Source organism: Taurulus bubalis (genome assembly GCF_910589615.1).
Source record: "Taurulus bubalis genome assembly, chromosome: 3".
In the NCBI taxonomy this organism is placed as follows: Eukaryota; Metazoa; Chordata; class Actinopteri; order Perciformes; family Cottidae; genus Taurulus; species Taurulus bubalis.
In genome coordinates this window covers 30,799,714-30,813,638 of record NC_136591.1, presented here as the reverse complement: position 1 = coordinate 30,813,638, position 13,925 = coordinate 30,799,714, and the positions used below count along the sequence as shown (strand labels likewise).

The window sequence follows — 13,925 nt, the reverse complement described above, 5'->3', positions numbered from 1 at the left end:
TTTTGTAAAGCAGAGGAGTAAAACACTGAGTTGCACAATGATGAAGGCATCAGCCAAAATGTGTGTGCTAGTTGCCCTTGCATTACAAAAGAATAAAAATACACAGCAAATGTGAACTATAAAAAACACGTTTTACTCTTACTAACCAGTCAACCTGTGATTGATCTGGTGTCATTGCTACACACGTGTTTAACCTTTTGAAACCTGAGGCTCGTATATGGTTCTTTTGTTATGTCTTTATTTTATTCAAGTAGTCGTATGAACCCCAAATGAGTTATATTACTTGTATTATTTTATATCATTTATATTTATTTATATCACTGAATTTATTTGTGAATAAAATGTATATTTTCAAAAAAACAACAACACTTTTTTAACATATTTTGATCATAACTATTAATGTCCAGCATGATCCATGCTATATTTCCCCCCAAAAAAGTAGCCAAGCTTTTACAAACTCCATGGTTCAGGCCCTTACCAACATCCAAAATACTAATAGGACACCTTTTTGGAAAGCTTAGGACCTAAATAATCAGAATATGCAAAAAACACTGTAGAACCAAGCTTTCATATATTGGGAAGGTGTTTTAGTAAAAAAAAAATGTGTCGTTCGGTTCAAAAATAGAAAGGTTACTTGTTTTATAACAATACATTGTCTCACCAGAGGCTGCTGGGTATTAAAATTTGCATAAGCTTCCCCCCTTGCTGTGTGAGGTGTTTCTAGAAATGGGGGTACACGTAAATCACAGGAAGCGGATTTGTGAGACAGAGAAGAAGAGAAAGAAACCTCCGGCCGATTTGTGATTTTAGAGGTACTAATATTGAGTTCGTAAGGATTTGATTACTTTGTTAGACTCCCACCATCCTGTACGATTACTGAGATGTGTTTGTTAGGGAAATCCGACTTTGTAAAGGGTATTTATCATGGATTTAGTGAAACCTTACGGCCGCCGCGGCAAGCTGACGGAGCAGCAGTATAGTCGGCGGAGTTTACGGAAATACTTAAACTTAACAGTTACTTTAATTATGTCTTACACCATATGCATCTTCTCACAAGGGTTGTGGAACTGTAGAACTTTAAATGAAGTTAAACAAAGATGTGGTTCTGGAGATAATTAAGGAAACGTTCAAACAAAATAAAATAAAAATTATCCGAAAACAGGCACAGCTGCGCTGCTTTGCCTTGCCGTGCTAAAAAGGTTAAAACAGTCAGGGGAACTACAGCATTGCAAACAGAAGGAAGAGGCCCCTCAGAATCGCTAAGTCACTGTGTAATTTAGGCTGATCAGACGGGCCTATTCATCCTGAACATTTATATGCAAAATCAGGCGTGGGGGGGAATGTTAGGTGTATTGATCCCAGGCCAGCGTGTGGGCTACATGTGATCCGGGAGCTGGATGGAGCAATGGGACGGTGAACTTGAGCGTTACTGGGAAACAAACCAGGCATTTATTTTCACTCTGAGTTGGAATCCCTGTTAAGCAGATGGTGCAGCAATAATGAAGAAGCATGTTGAAAGCTATTGATTCAGAAATGCATTAAACTCGACTCAAATTTGGGTCTCCAAACACGCCGCATGGTCCTGTGCTAAGAACGGCCCTCTGAGGCTCAAACATGCGCACTCTGTGTGTACCTTCTCTAACAGCTGGCTGATGAGAGTATTGATCTAGAGAAGCAGTTGACATGGTGCTAAATGCCAGTGCCAATAGCAAAGACTCTCTCATTCACTCACTCACTCACAATCTGTATTCACACTGAAATGGCCAATGCTTTACTTAGAGTGCACACTGTCAGCATTAGAAGTCAGTTTTGAAAACTAGAGCACATTTTATGTTTGCAGCCTTCAAAAAGGTCAATACTGATGATGTCATGTGCCACTGCTGTAAACTCTATTAATAACATATTGTCATGTAGAATAATTGTGAAAAGGTGTATGTTTTTGAGAAATGTGAGTATTCACTTTGTCTCTTAGAATTAGCTGGCAAATGTGTAACTTCATCAAAATTCATTCATTGTTGTCGTTTCATTACTGTTTGTTTTCAGATTAAATGAACTCGATACAACCTGTTCATTCGGAGCTTCAGGCAGTCTGATGAACTTTGGACTGAGCCATAGCTGATTCCCCTCTCGTGCCTTTTTTGCTTCCTTTCCAAGAGTTACGAGAGGATTAATTACGTTACGAGAGGATTAATACCACTTTCATGTCTTTAAAGTAGGTGTTGCATAAAGACTGGCAGCAAGGGGAAACAGCTAGCTCTAAAGCTCACTAATTAATAGCAAAAAAAGAAAAGTTCTGGCTTTTCCAGACTAATTGTAGGCCAGGTGCTGCTTTACTGTTTCCCTTTGTCGCTATAGTATTTGTGCTAAGCTAAGCTAACTGACTGCTGCCTGTGCTTTTCATATTTTTTCTTTGGTTCCCCACCAGGTTAATTGCAGAAAAATACTTTGTCAAAGATTTTGAAAGCAATACAATATACACAGAATTTCCTTTATGTCCTCTACATTTCCTGCACCGCTGCTTTTCATTGTGAGTGTGTTGATCTTCTCAAAAGTGTTTTACTTCAATCTCCCTGGAAACAAGAGAGCAGGCTGTATAGAGGAGCAAGTTAATCATAACACATTTGATACATTTAACCAACTTCTTAAATACGGTGTTTCTTGAGATAAAGCAGGTTACCTGAAAACTGGAATACTTGTTCTTGTTACCCATTTGTTTGCACAAAGAAAGTTGACAGCATTAAAGTAAGACTTGCTTTTTGGGTGCTTGTCCATTTGGTTTTAATCAAGTAATGAAATTTGGCAAATTACGAGCTTATTTTGCACATTAATGGGGTTATATAAAGCCAGTAGGGAAACCAGCTGGCTGGAGATGAATGTGCTCTGATGAGGAAGTGAAAGGCCGTTTTATGATGGGCTAAAGAGAGAGAGAACTGGTCCCAGTTATATTTGGGATGTAACAAGCTGGGACAAGGAGAGGGATATGGAGATGTACGGTCCAGAGTCAGAAGGAGAAACAGTTTGGAACCTCATCTTTTTCTGTCACCAACTCCTGTGTTCTCTGTTTTATTCTCCTCTCTTCTTCCTGCATTTGTCCCTTTTTATATTTTCTCTCCACTGCTGTTGTTTTTCTTCTTTTTCTCATTTTGTCTCAGCTCATCTGTCCTCAGGTGTCAATATTTTGACAGCTTTCAGTCCATTAGAAAAGAACCGATAGGCCTGAGTTAGTGTGTGTGTGTGTGTGTGTGTGTGTGTGTGTGTGGGGGGCCATATCTTGTTGTACTGGTGTTTCTGTTAATGGTTATTCTGGAAAGTTATAATGAAGTGAGATAGAGGTGTATATCTACAGTTTTTCTTCTACACTTTGTGTAGGATCCATGTATCTGAGATTTCCCCTTTTCTATTGTATTATTTATCCTTTAAGTATAAGTTTATTGTAAAAGTTGAGTTGAAAGGCAGTTATTTAGTCACTATCTATGATGGCAAAGAAGCATGTAATGTTCCTCTCATAGATTATTAGGATGAAGGAAGAAGCCGCAGGGACAAAACAGTGCATAAATTCCACATGATGTCTTCTATCCTCCTGTAACTTCAATCTCATGTGACAGAGGAATATCAGAGAAGAGATAACACAGAAAACTAGGAGAATACATGATGCCCTCGTATTATCCATCCTGTGCCTGCTGACAGAAGACAGGGGAAAAAAAGACTTGAGGGGCCAGACCAGTAGTGAGTTGTAATTCATCTCTCTCTCTCTCTCTTTCTCTCACTCTCTCTGCAGCAGCTTCTAGACACTGAAGAGTGAGCCTGAAAGACAAAAAGGAGGAGGAATAGAGAGACTGACACAGATTAAGAAGAGAGGATAACTCGACGCAGGAGAAGAAGACTGAAAGGAAGACTGTAGTGATGGCTGAGGCACAGCAGCAGCAGCAGCAGCAGCAGCAGCCGCTGCCGGAGGAAGAGGAAGAGGAGCAGCAGAGCACTGTGGAGGCGACCGAGACTGATGAAGGGTCTGAGGAACCGAAGGAGAGTGTCCACAGATCCCTGACCCGACCTCTACGCTCCATGAGGTCCATGAGCATCGTGGACCCAGAAGATGACTCCCCCAACATGATCGTCTACAGAAAGGTAAGAGCAAAATCCCAACACGGTTTCTTCTTGTTCTTTTTGAAGTATTTCCTTCTTATTGATGAAATTGGTGAAGTTTGCGATTTCGTGGTGCTGCTGAGAGTTCACAGTTTGAGTCTGGAATATGTTTGGCCTCAGTGACACTTACTTTACTTTTTAACCAAATACAGGGAACACATTTTTGGTAGCTATAATGATGAGAAATTTGAGTCCAAGGTTTTACTTTTGAAAAGGTAAACTTGTTATTGTTGGTGCTACAGGATCAAGGGAGAGACTTTGAATCCCCTCGAGCACATTTCAGCTTCAAAGAGCTGTTATGCAGACGAGGCAGCGTTTTCCAACATGCTTTTATCCATGGCGCCCTTGCACCAGGATGCTCTGAAATTTCACAGTGGACTTCTATAAGACTGTATTCAACAAACTTTAAAAACAGGAACAACTAATACGGCATACTACAGTATATATGAACTAATCAATATTAAATGGGATAAGTCTATTCTCACTCTGAGTCAGTTGTTTCATGTTGCTGCAGATTTGCAGATAAACATGAAATTTAAACTAGAACAATGAATACAAACTGAGATTGCTGATTTAGTACATTTCAAAGTGAAAGACCCAGTGTGTAGTTTACAATGTGTATAAATACCTCAAACTAGACATTGTTTTAGAATGAGCCCTTCATATCTACATATGGAGCGTGTCCTCTTTGCGGAGTTTGCCATGTTGTGCCGTCGTTCTATGATCAGAGTTACCAAAGTTTGGCACTCGGGAGGGGTATTCAGTTGGTTGCAAGCTGCAACCTCATCGCTAGATACCACTAAATCCTACGTACTGTCCTTTTTTAATGACCAAAAAAACATGCACATAACACATTTAGAGAGGTTTTTGTGTTCTTAAGACTTATGTTGTGTTTGGCTTTGGCACTGCCAGGTTCCTTCACTGCATTTTCCATTTGGAGCTGTCGGGTCAGATCTGCTGGATTTAGAGCACAAAACAAGAAGTGAAGCCTCATTGTTGTTGTTCTGGAGCAAACTGAGTTGAAATAACTGAGATAATGAACAACAGCAGCGGTTCATAAGCCTCTACCTGAGCCGGCTCTGGACTCAGGCACAGAAAATCTCTGGCTTAATAACTACAAGAAGTAAAAATCTACACCCATCACGTCCGCACCAGATCTGTGGCATCTTTTCACGTTAATTTGGCAATGATAAATTAGTGTTTAAAAATGCTACACAGAAGTATAAGACCTGGTATTCTGTTCCTATGTTTGTGTCTGACCCTGACCTCTAGCCTCGTTGTGTAAAGGGAAAGGGTGCCAGGGTAAAGCGAATATACCGTTTCTCCTGTGGGAATCAATAAAGTTTTTCATTGTATACGAAATCATACATCGGGATATCATGATACACAATTACGTCGTCTAAATTGATGATAACAAGGACATACTAACTCAAGTTTTTACATTTAAGTTCTTAATTAAATGAAAAAATACTTTTCATTTGTCAAGTATTTAATCAACACAAAAGTGTACAAAACCATGTGGTTACTTCATTGTCAAGTATGCATGTATTTATTTAATTACTGGAAAACATGCTTTATCGTAATCGAGGTATGAAACAAGGTATTATCGTGAAAATAATACATTAGCCATACAACCGAGCCCTTTTATTTCCCATTGTATAGAACATTTTATGTGTCAAAGTGAATATTTCACGAGCCCACTGTTAAACACAGTGACAACATCCACAGCACTGCGAGTCGGCATCATAAAGACGGAGCAGCCTCAGGTAGAGCCTCCCTGTGGGGTTTGTGCTTCAGCAATACAAACTAAAACATAAAAAAGTTGCCATGTCGATGTGTTTCACCTTGAACTCGTAGCTTCAGTTGGACTCTGAGCCTTTGTCTGTCGCCTGAGTGCTTGAGTGTTAGCTGAGAGTGACAGTTGAGAGCTTAAAACTGGTGTCTGGAGAAAGTTTAATCCAAATCCCTGATGGAGAGTAACTGGGGAGAAATACACTTGTGGTATTTTTGTAAAAGCAAATGCAGTATTGCAAAACCACAGGATGGAAGATAGGTTCTCCAAACGTGAGATTGTTTGTGAGTGTGTGTACTTTTTGTCTGCCTATCCTTGTGAAAGCCATTTTTATTTTTTGATCTGAGGATATTTTAAGGAAAGTTGGGATGTTTTGGAATGTTCAATTTAGTGTTTAATGTTAGGATCGTGGAGTTAGGCAGCTTGGGTGTATTGATTTCCGCATTACGACTGTGTGTCTGACATTCACCGACCATCGTTTTTGACAGTGAATTATTTTATTTTGGCGTCAACGGATGTCATTAAAAAGTACCCACCTGAGTATGTTTTAATCCTGTTTCAGCATATCTGCATTCACCACAATAAAATGGAAACAAAAAGATGGAAAATGTAAATATATTTAATTTAAAAGAGAACTTTGTAACAATAATATCAACTGTATGTATGTATGTATGTATGTATGTATACATACAGGTTGTGTCTCTAGGCTAGTGGTAGTATAGTAGGCTATGAAAATCTGGAATTGCAAGACAGCAACCACTGTCGGTTGTGATAAATGAGTTCCTGATGCAGGGTGGAGAGAGAGGGGGGGGGTTAGAGAGCAAAAGGAGTGTAAAAAGAAAACATGGGTAAAGAGCAAATGCAATTTTATATAATCTAGCCAATGCATTGTGTGACAGGCAGCAATGGACAAGTCTGAATCTCTTATATTTGAGAAGTTTAGCATTTTCCGGTATGGCAATTTGTCCACAAAAAAATGGAGCAGTCTTTTGTCAGTCGGAGGCAAGCTTTGAAAATGTCACATCAAAAAGTTTAATCAGTGTGATTCATCTTTGACTGGAAAAATAAAAAATGTTTAGCACTGTTCAATGTCATTGTTGTTTACTGTGAGCTAATGTTGGCCATCTTTCAAATTACAGTTGAATTCAGAGTACAGCACAAACGAATGACTAGACACATATAATGGAGCCTTTAAACAGACCATGGTGATTCTATAACTTGGTGTTACTTGCATTTCCCATGAAATAATTAAAGACTCGGCCTCTGCATTAAAACAATACTTTGTCGTCAGCTGAGTTACTGATTCACAACATTTACTATTGCAAGAAAGGTTTCTTTCTAATGAAATATGTATGTCCTGGAATGTATTTCCATTAGTCTTTCTGGACGAGTCATCAATGATCCACAGCTAAGAGGGGGATGAGGAAAAATGCAAATTGTGTCCCAGATACAGTTTACAAACCGTTGGGACGCTGAATATCAAGCTCAACTTTCAGCTGACGCAGGATCAGTTTTAGTGGTTGGAGGGATAAATTAAGGCGGAACATGAGAGCTGATAGTCTTTGCTTGAAGAGTAATTAGGATGACAAGTGATGCCTCTGGCCCATGGAGGGACAATCATCTGCTAGAAAGATGATGTACAACTTTACCCTTTCTTCCACCTCCTCTTCTTCTTCCATTTATTCTTTTTAATGGCTATATCTGTCCATTCTAAGTTAGTCTAGTCCATTATATGATGTGTTATTCTACTCTGTTGTTCTATTTCCAATATTCTCTATCATTCTATTTCATTTTGTCTTATTCCATAGTATTCACATCTGTTTTCCTATTCTATCTTATTCTATTCTACAATTTTTTTTCTTAATCTATTCTTTTCTATTATATGGTACTTTATTTTTTGTTTTATTTTATTCTTTCTCATTCTATTCTGTCTATTTCTATTCCATTCCCTTCTATTCTCTTTATCTGAGATGATGGGGACCTCTGAGTGAGTCGCACATTTACACAGCCGAGATACATGCAGTACATGTTTGTGTTTATCACACTCTTACCACCAGTTTATATTTTTAATTTTCAGAATCTAGCGAGCACACACACACACACACACACACACACACACACACACACACACACACACACACACACACGGACAAGTGATGTTAAGGTGAGGAGACAAGATTGGAGGCTGTTGACCCACCTTTTCACCAGCATGTGTTCAAACCTGTCAGCCAGCATCTGCTCACAAATGGTGTGTGTGTGTGTATGCGTTTAAAGAAAGGGAGTGAGAAAAATAGGATGCAGAGTATGTGTGTATGCTGCTGTTAGAGTGTGTGTTTGTACAGCACTATTGCATATTTTTTCATTATCCTCTGGTCTCACCAGTCTGACAATAGTAGCTGTTGAACTGCTGCCTGTTTGCTTAGCAAGCTGTTTATACAGATGCCCGTTCCCATATTCCTCTGAGCTGCTGGAACGTGACCGTAAAGAGAGCTCAGAGGTTGGGAAACCACAGTGAGACAGTTGTTGGATGCTTCCCTTGCAGCAGGGAGGCAAACGAGTGACATTCTCAGCAGAGTATTTAGCATTTTGTGCCACAATAAACAATATGTGTACACCAGTTTGCCACGAAAGGCAGAATTTGAGTGTTCATATATACATTTTCCTGTCTTCAACGAAACACTCCATCTGCTTTAAGACTTGTTATCTGATCTGCCCCCCCCTGTGGTAAAGTTTAGGCAGCTAAAAGGTTGTAGTCATGGTAAAGAGTTGGGAAATATTGTGTCTGGTTAAAGCCAACAGCAGTCAGGTGTTGAAGTTAGAGTTAAAATACAGCCATCAAGTTTGAGAACTTGGAGGTATCCACAAAAAAGAAAGTGTAGTTGATTTGATTTAATTATTCATGTTCTGGTGAGGATAGTCTCAAATTCCACACTCCAACCATCAGTCGGATGAGGTCTGTGTCGCATGTTGTCACTGTCCCCATCTGGAACAAAGCCTCAGGCCCAAACGGCTCACAACAGTAGCTTTAGTGATGCGGTCGTTGGTTTGGGAGAGTGCACCACCTGCTTCCTTCACCATCGGGCTAAAATGTCCAGCAATACTTAAAACCGTCACATTATACTCAACCTTTGATCTCAATGACCCTATGGCCTTTCTTTTAGTACCACCCACATTTTTGACACCGTAATCAGTAAAACTTTGAAGAGTAGCCAAATCAATGGGCTTTTGTTTGTTCCGTCACACAATTTTATTTAGAAGGTGCATTGAACGGCCACAAAGGCTTCAGGAAATCGTAGTTTTTCCAGATTTTTGGCAGATGGTTTAGATTAATTACACTTTGACACAGGTTGTATAATATTATAGCAAATATAGGGATTTATATTTGTCAAAACAGTTAAATATATTATAATTTGAAATGGTCACCTGCAAAATAAGAGATTTGATCAATATTAAGTAACTTATTATTTTAGTCTCAAACCTAATGCTAAAAAACCCTTATGAAAATGAAATGAGTGAGTTAATGTAGTGCTTTTCTCTCCACATATTGTAGGACACATCACATCTCTAAATGGAGAAAATATTGATCACGATCATTTATCCATTATGTCCACAACTAATGGCTTACATGTACTCTGTTTACAACGAGTAGTGGATTGGATCAATCCAATTTATAATAAAAAAAATCCACCAGTTCTAGTTTTCCAGTACCATTTATATTCTTGAAACATTATTTTTACTTGCAGGAGTGAAAAGTCCTGAAAAATATAATGTAAACAAACAAGAGATAGGACTGAAAAACAAAAATATGTATTTTACTCAGAGGAAGACTAGATTTATTGTGACCTGCAGGGTTTGAGTTGTGAGTTTGTGTCTATAAACCAACTTCAAAAGCTTTTAGCAAACTGTAAAGTCTGTGAAAAATATTCCTTTCTCACTAACCCTAACCGGAGCATAAATCCATTTGTTGTTGTTGATATTCAATTCCACTGGCTGTGCAGCGTCTGTCCTCGTCTTATTTTGTTTTCATGTTGCAAATGCCCCGAGAAAATGTCAAGAAGCCTTCAAAGTAGTCCTGAGGAAAAAAAGGGAAGCTCGGTGCACATTTTCAGGTGCATATTGTTGTCAGCTGCTCATCCTTTGAAGTCGAGAGAGTGACTTTGAAGGGATCCCTTTTAAAACAAAAGTAGCTTCTGATGTGTTTAAATAAACATACCTGCAAAGAAGAATTACAATTTAAAGGACAGACTACGGTACATGAGAAACCATACATTGTATAGAGGACATTTCTTAAGTATTCTGTGCAGCAATACAAATGATTCAGTGGGATTTAATGTTGCAATTTAGACTTGATTTAATAATTGTGTTATTTAGTGTTGACATGAAATGCAGACTGCACAAGGTGATGACTTATTTTACGCCTTTGAGCTTCTCATCGCCTTTACGAACCATAACATTCCAGTCATGTCTAGTCACTGCGATCTGGCGCATATTTATTAAGCAATTTCACGTGGCAAAGATATTCATTGGTAAGCAAGAACATGAATCATCGCTCGCTGAACCCCCTACACGGCTTTCTGCTGAACTCTGATGACATCAGTATCCAAGCAGATACTGCGGTTCAAGATTGGTAATTTGATCACGTAGGAATATCTTTATTCCTTTTTAGCAGGAAACCGCTGAATAGATTTTCATTCTTGTAGCTTGCTTCATTGCCTGCTGGAGATTTTTGCATTTGCTTTCAAATGCCTGTGCAGTTGATTTTTAGTCTAAATGATGTGAAGCAGCATAAAAAAACACATAAATTCACTTGCAAGAAAACATTCAATGACACTTGGAAGTTAAATCTGCTAAACACTGATGTGTGTGTGTATGTGTGTGTGTGTGTGTGTGTGTGTGTGTGTGTGTGTGTGTGTGTGTGTGTGTGTGTGTGTGTGTGTGTGTGTGTGTGCGTGCGCATTACCATAACAATTGTTTTGCTTGTTTGATCATTGGACATACAGTTGACTCCTTGTACAACTCATGTGTGTGGTGTAATTACCTACGCTGGGACAAGAGTGTGGGAATGAATCAAAGTTGTTCAATTTCACTAATTTAGCGGTGAGATTGTTAGCTTTTATTTGCCATTTGTGCATAGACCGTCCAGACACATTGGAATTTTTTGTGCAGGGCTCTTTAATTCAACAGTTTGGGAAATAAAAACACACTATAATAAGGAGAAAGAATATGAAAGCACTATACATACGGTGGTATATGTACAAAAGGTGGTAGTATGTAAAAGAAAGGTATTAGATACAGTTTAAAAAAGAAGTCAAATAACAGTAATAAGTATGCTAGTCCTGAGTGCTGTTCCTGGATTGTGAAAAGAGGGAAAAGGGGAGAGTTATGTGGGAATATTGCACATTTTGAAAGGTGGAAGAAAGCTAATTATTTCATGCTACAGTTAACATACCGGAAATTAGGCGGAATAAAGTTGTCACTCATCTGGCGATAGCAGTATGCTTTCCTGGGCTGTGACGAAGGTGTGTGGAGGAAGCAGTAAGTGGCTGCTGGTCATCTACCCAGCTTGCCAATTCCACCATGCTTTCATGCTACAGAAAATGAATCAAACAACGGGCTGGGTCTAAATGGCGCGTCACTAACTCCAGCAGGAGACGACTCAGCTGCCCATCGCTCTCCTAACTGCTCTCTCAGTGGCGGGGAGTGAGGTGGAGGTACCACACGGTGCGCTAGCTAGCTAATTATTGTCTCATTTGTGTTCTGATAAACAATTCAAATGCAGTAGTAGCTAATGGGCCACAGGTTCACAAGTCACCAAAACAGGAGAAGCAAGTGGATTTTTAACCGATGAAATGACTCATTATGAATCCCCATTTTCGCAAAAAAATAAAATGGAAATTATGAGATAAAAAGCCTCATAATTTAATTTTGACTTTTCATCTCAGAATTATGACATAATTTTTTTCTTTTACTATCGGAAATGGGCTTCCATACTCATACAAGGTAGACTTCCTGTGATTGGTTCGAATAGTGTTCATACCAGAAATGAAGCACTGCGTAGTCCGCACAAAGACGTTCACGAAAACCCCAAAACAAACACGCGGGTAAAGAGCGGGTGTGGGTGGGTGTGTGTGTGTGTGTGTGTGTGTGTGGGTGGGTGGGTGTGTGGATGCTGCTTGTCACTTAGTGAATGACTGAGCGAATCTAATCACGGTGCAGCCGCCTGCAGATATCTGAGGAAAGCTCATCACAACAGAGCAGGTAGAGAGCAGCAGGCTAATCAAATCAAGGTGATGGGGAGACATTTCCTTGAGCATCAGGATTCATTCAGATGTTTGTTCCTAGCTGTTTTATTTTGTCTCCACTAACACCTAGCTGTCTCTTTAACTGCTAAATGCTCCACTGTGTTCACCAGATGGTCTCTAACTTCGTTTGCCGTCTGTTTGGTGCTGAGCAGGTAGCATTCTCTTGTTTTATCAGTGTCTTAAAAACAGATTGCTGCGCACTGCTAGTGAACCAAAAAGAAATTCCTCCCGAAATTCAACTCAAGAGAGATTGAGATAATAATACTAATAATAATCATAATTCTTTTTATATAGCTTAAAGACGAGATACTGTAGTTAAAACAAAGTATTCGGTGAGTTATTCAATAAATCAAAGCTTCTTTTAATAATGCTGTGTACATTCATTTCTGCTTGTCCTCTGGTGTATTCACATACTGGTGAGACTCCAACGTCTGTTATGTTGACCGTTGTAAACTCAAACCTGGCAGCAGTGTGCAAGCAATATTGTGGAAATTTGAACATGGTGGTTCTTGAGCTCATAAAAACCTTAACATTGTGTTAATTTGAATCTCAAGACAAAGACAATTAGAATCCACCACATTTTTGTATAGTTAATCCCCAGAGATTTAATTATTGGTAGTTCATTAAAATGAATGTATATGTTATGGACAGAGGGTCTTTGTATTTACTGCAGAATTTGGGGATGGCAGTGAAAGTGTCAGCAGTTCTTCTTTGGAGGGAGTATTCCCTGGGCCTCCAGAAATAAAGACATCCTGAGTCCCCACTGAGCTCCTGTATCTAATCCAAACTAATCCTCCTCAGTGTACACTTACAGCTGCACTCATTCAATGTCGTAATTCTGGCACAATGAAATACTATTTGCTGTTTTAACAGATCCAAGAGCCAACATGTTGTTGTGTTTAATCCTTTGTGAAGTCAGACTTAAACCGATGGGACTTGGTCCTTCGTTGACTAAATATATGGATTAGAGAATAAGACATTAGATTAGCAGTGGTTTTAGTGATAAAAACAAGCTGCTGTGTGTCAGTTTATGTCCAAATATCACAAAAGGGAACATGAGCAACTTTACAACCAGATGCACTTGAATGAGTCTGTTCTGACGCAGTTTCAGAGTTCCTTGTAAGCTCTTTCACTTGTTTACCCATATCTGACAGCAAAGAGCCAGTTGGTTTCACACGTCTATTGAGGCATCAATATATGTTTCATGCTCTGGTTGTGTCAGACAGCAGGTGTCAGAGTGAAGCCACCTGGCCATGCTTCTCTGTCAACACTTCAGATTTTCAGACCTGTTCATATGAATCTAAAGTGACTGCAACCAATCTGTAGGTGCGTTTGGGAATTTCCAAGCGTATAAAACACACACACATACACACACACACATAGTGGATTTACCAACAGATTGGAGAATATTCTCTTTTTTTCTTTCTAGATTGACAGTACACTACAAGTTGATAAATATTTCTGGGGAGAGGCTCACTTGAGAATCAGTTGTGGACACTATACGTACATTTACTTTAAGGTCCAGCGTGTAGGATTAAGGAGAATCTATTAGCAGACATGGAAGATAATATTATATATTATATTATATAGATATTGGAGAAATGCCAAAAATAAATTAAGTTCATCAAACTACATCAATAATTGCCTTTACATTGTTGCAATAGTATAAGCAATCTACACAGTTCTTT

At 39.0% G+C, this 13,925-nt stretch overlaps 1 protein-coding gene across 1 annotated transcript in view; it reads left to right on the top strand.

Annotated features, from left to right (window-relative positions):
* Nucleotides 1-3,903: 3,903 nt before the first annotated feature.
* Nucleotides 3,904-13,925, top strand: part of LOC306734890 (regulator of G-protein signaling 6-like) — a gene marked incomplete at both ends in the record, with an annotated part of 70,140 nt that continues 60,118 nt past the window's right edge. The window contains one exon of the mRNA XM_079216298.1: nucleotides 3,904-4,125. Within this exon, the coding sequence (XP_079072424.1) occupies nucleotides 3,904-4,125 (222 nt within the window). The remainder of the gene's footprint in view (nucleotides 4,126-13,925) is intronic.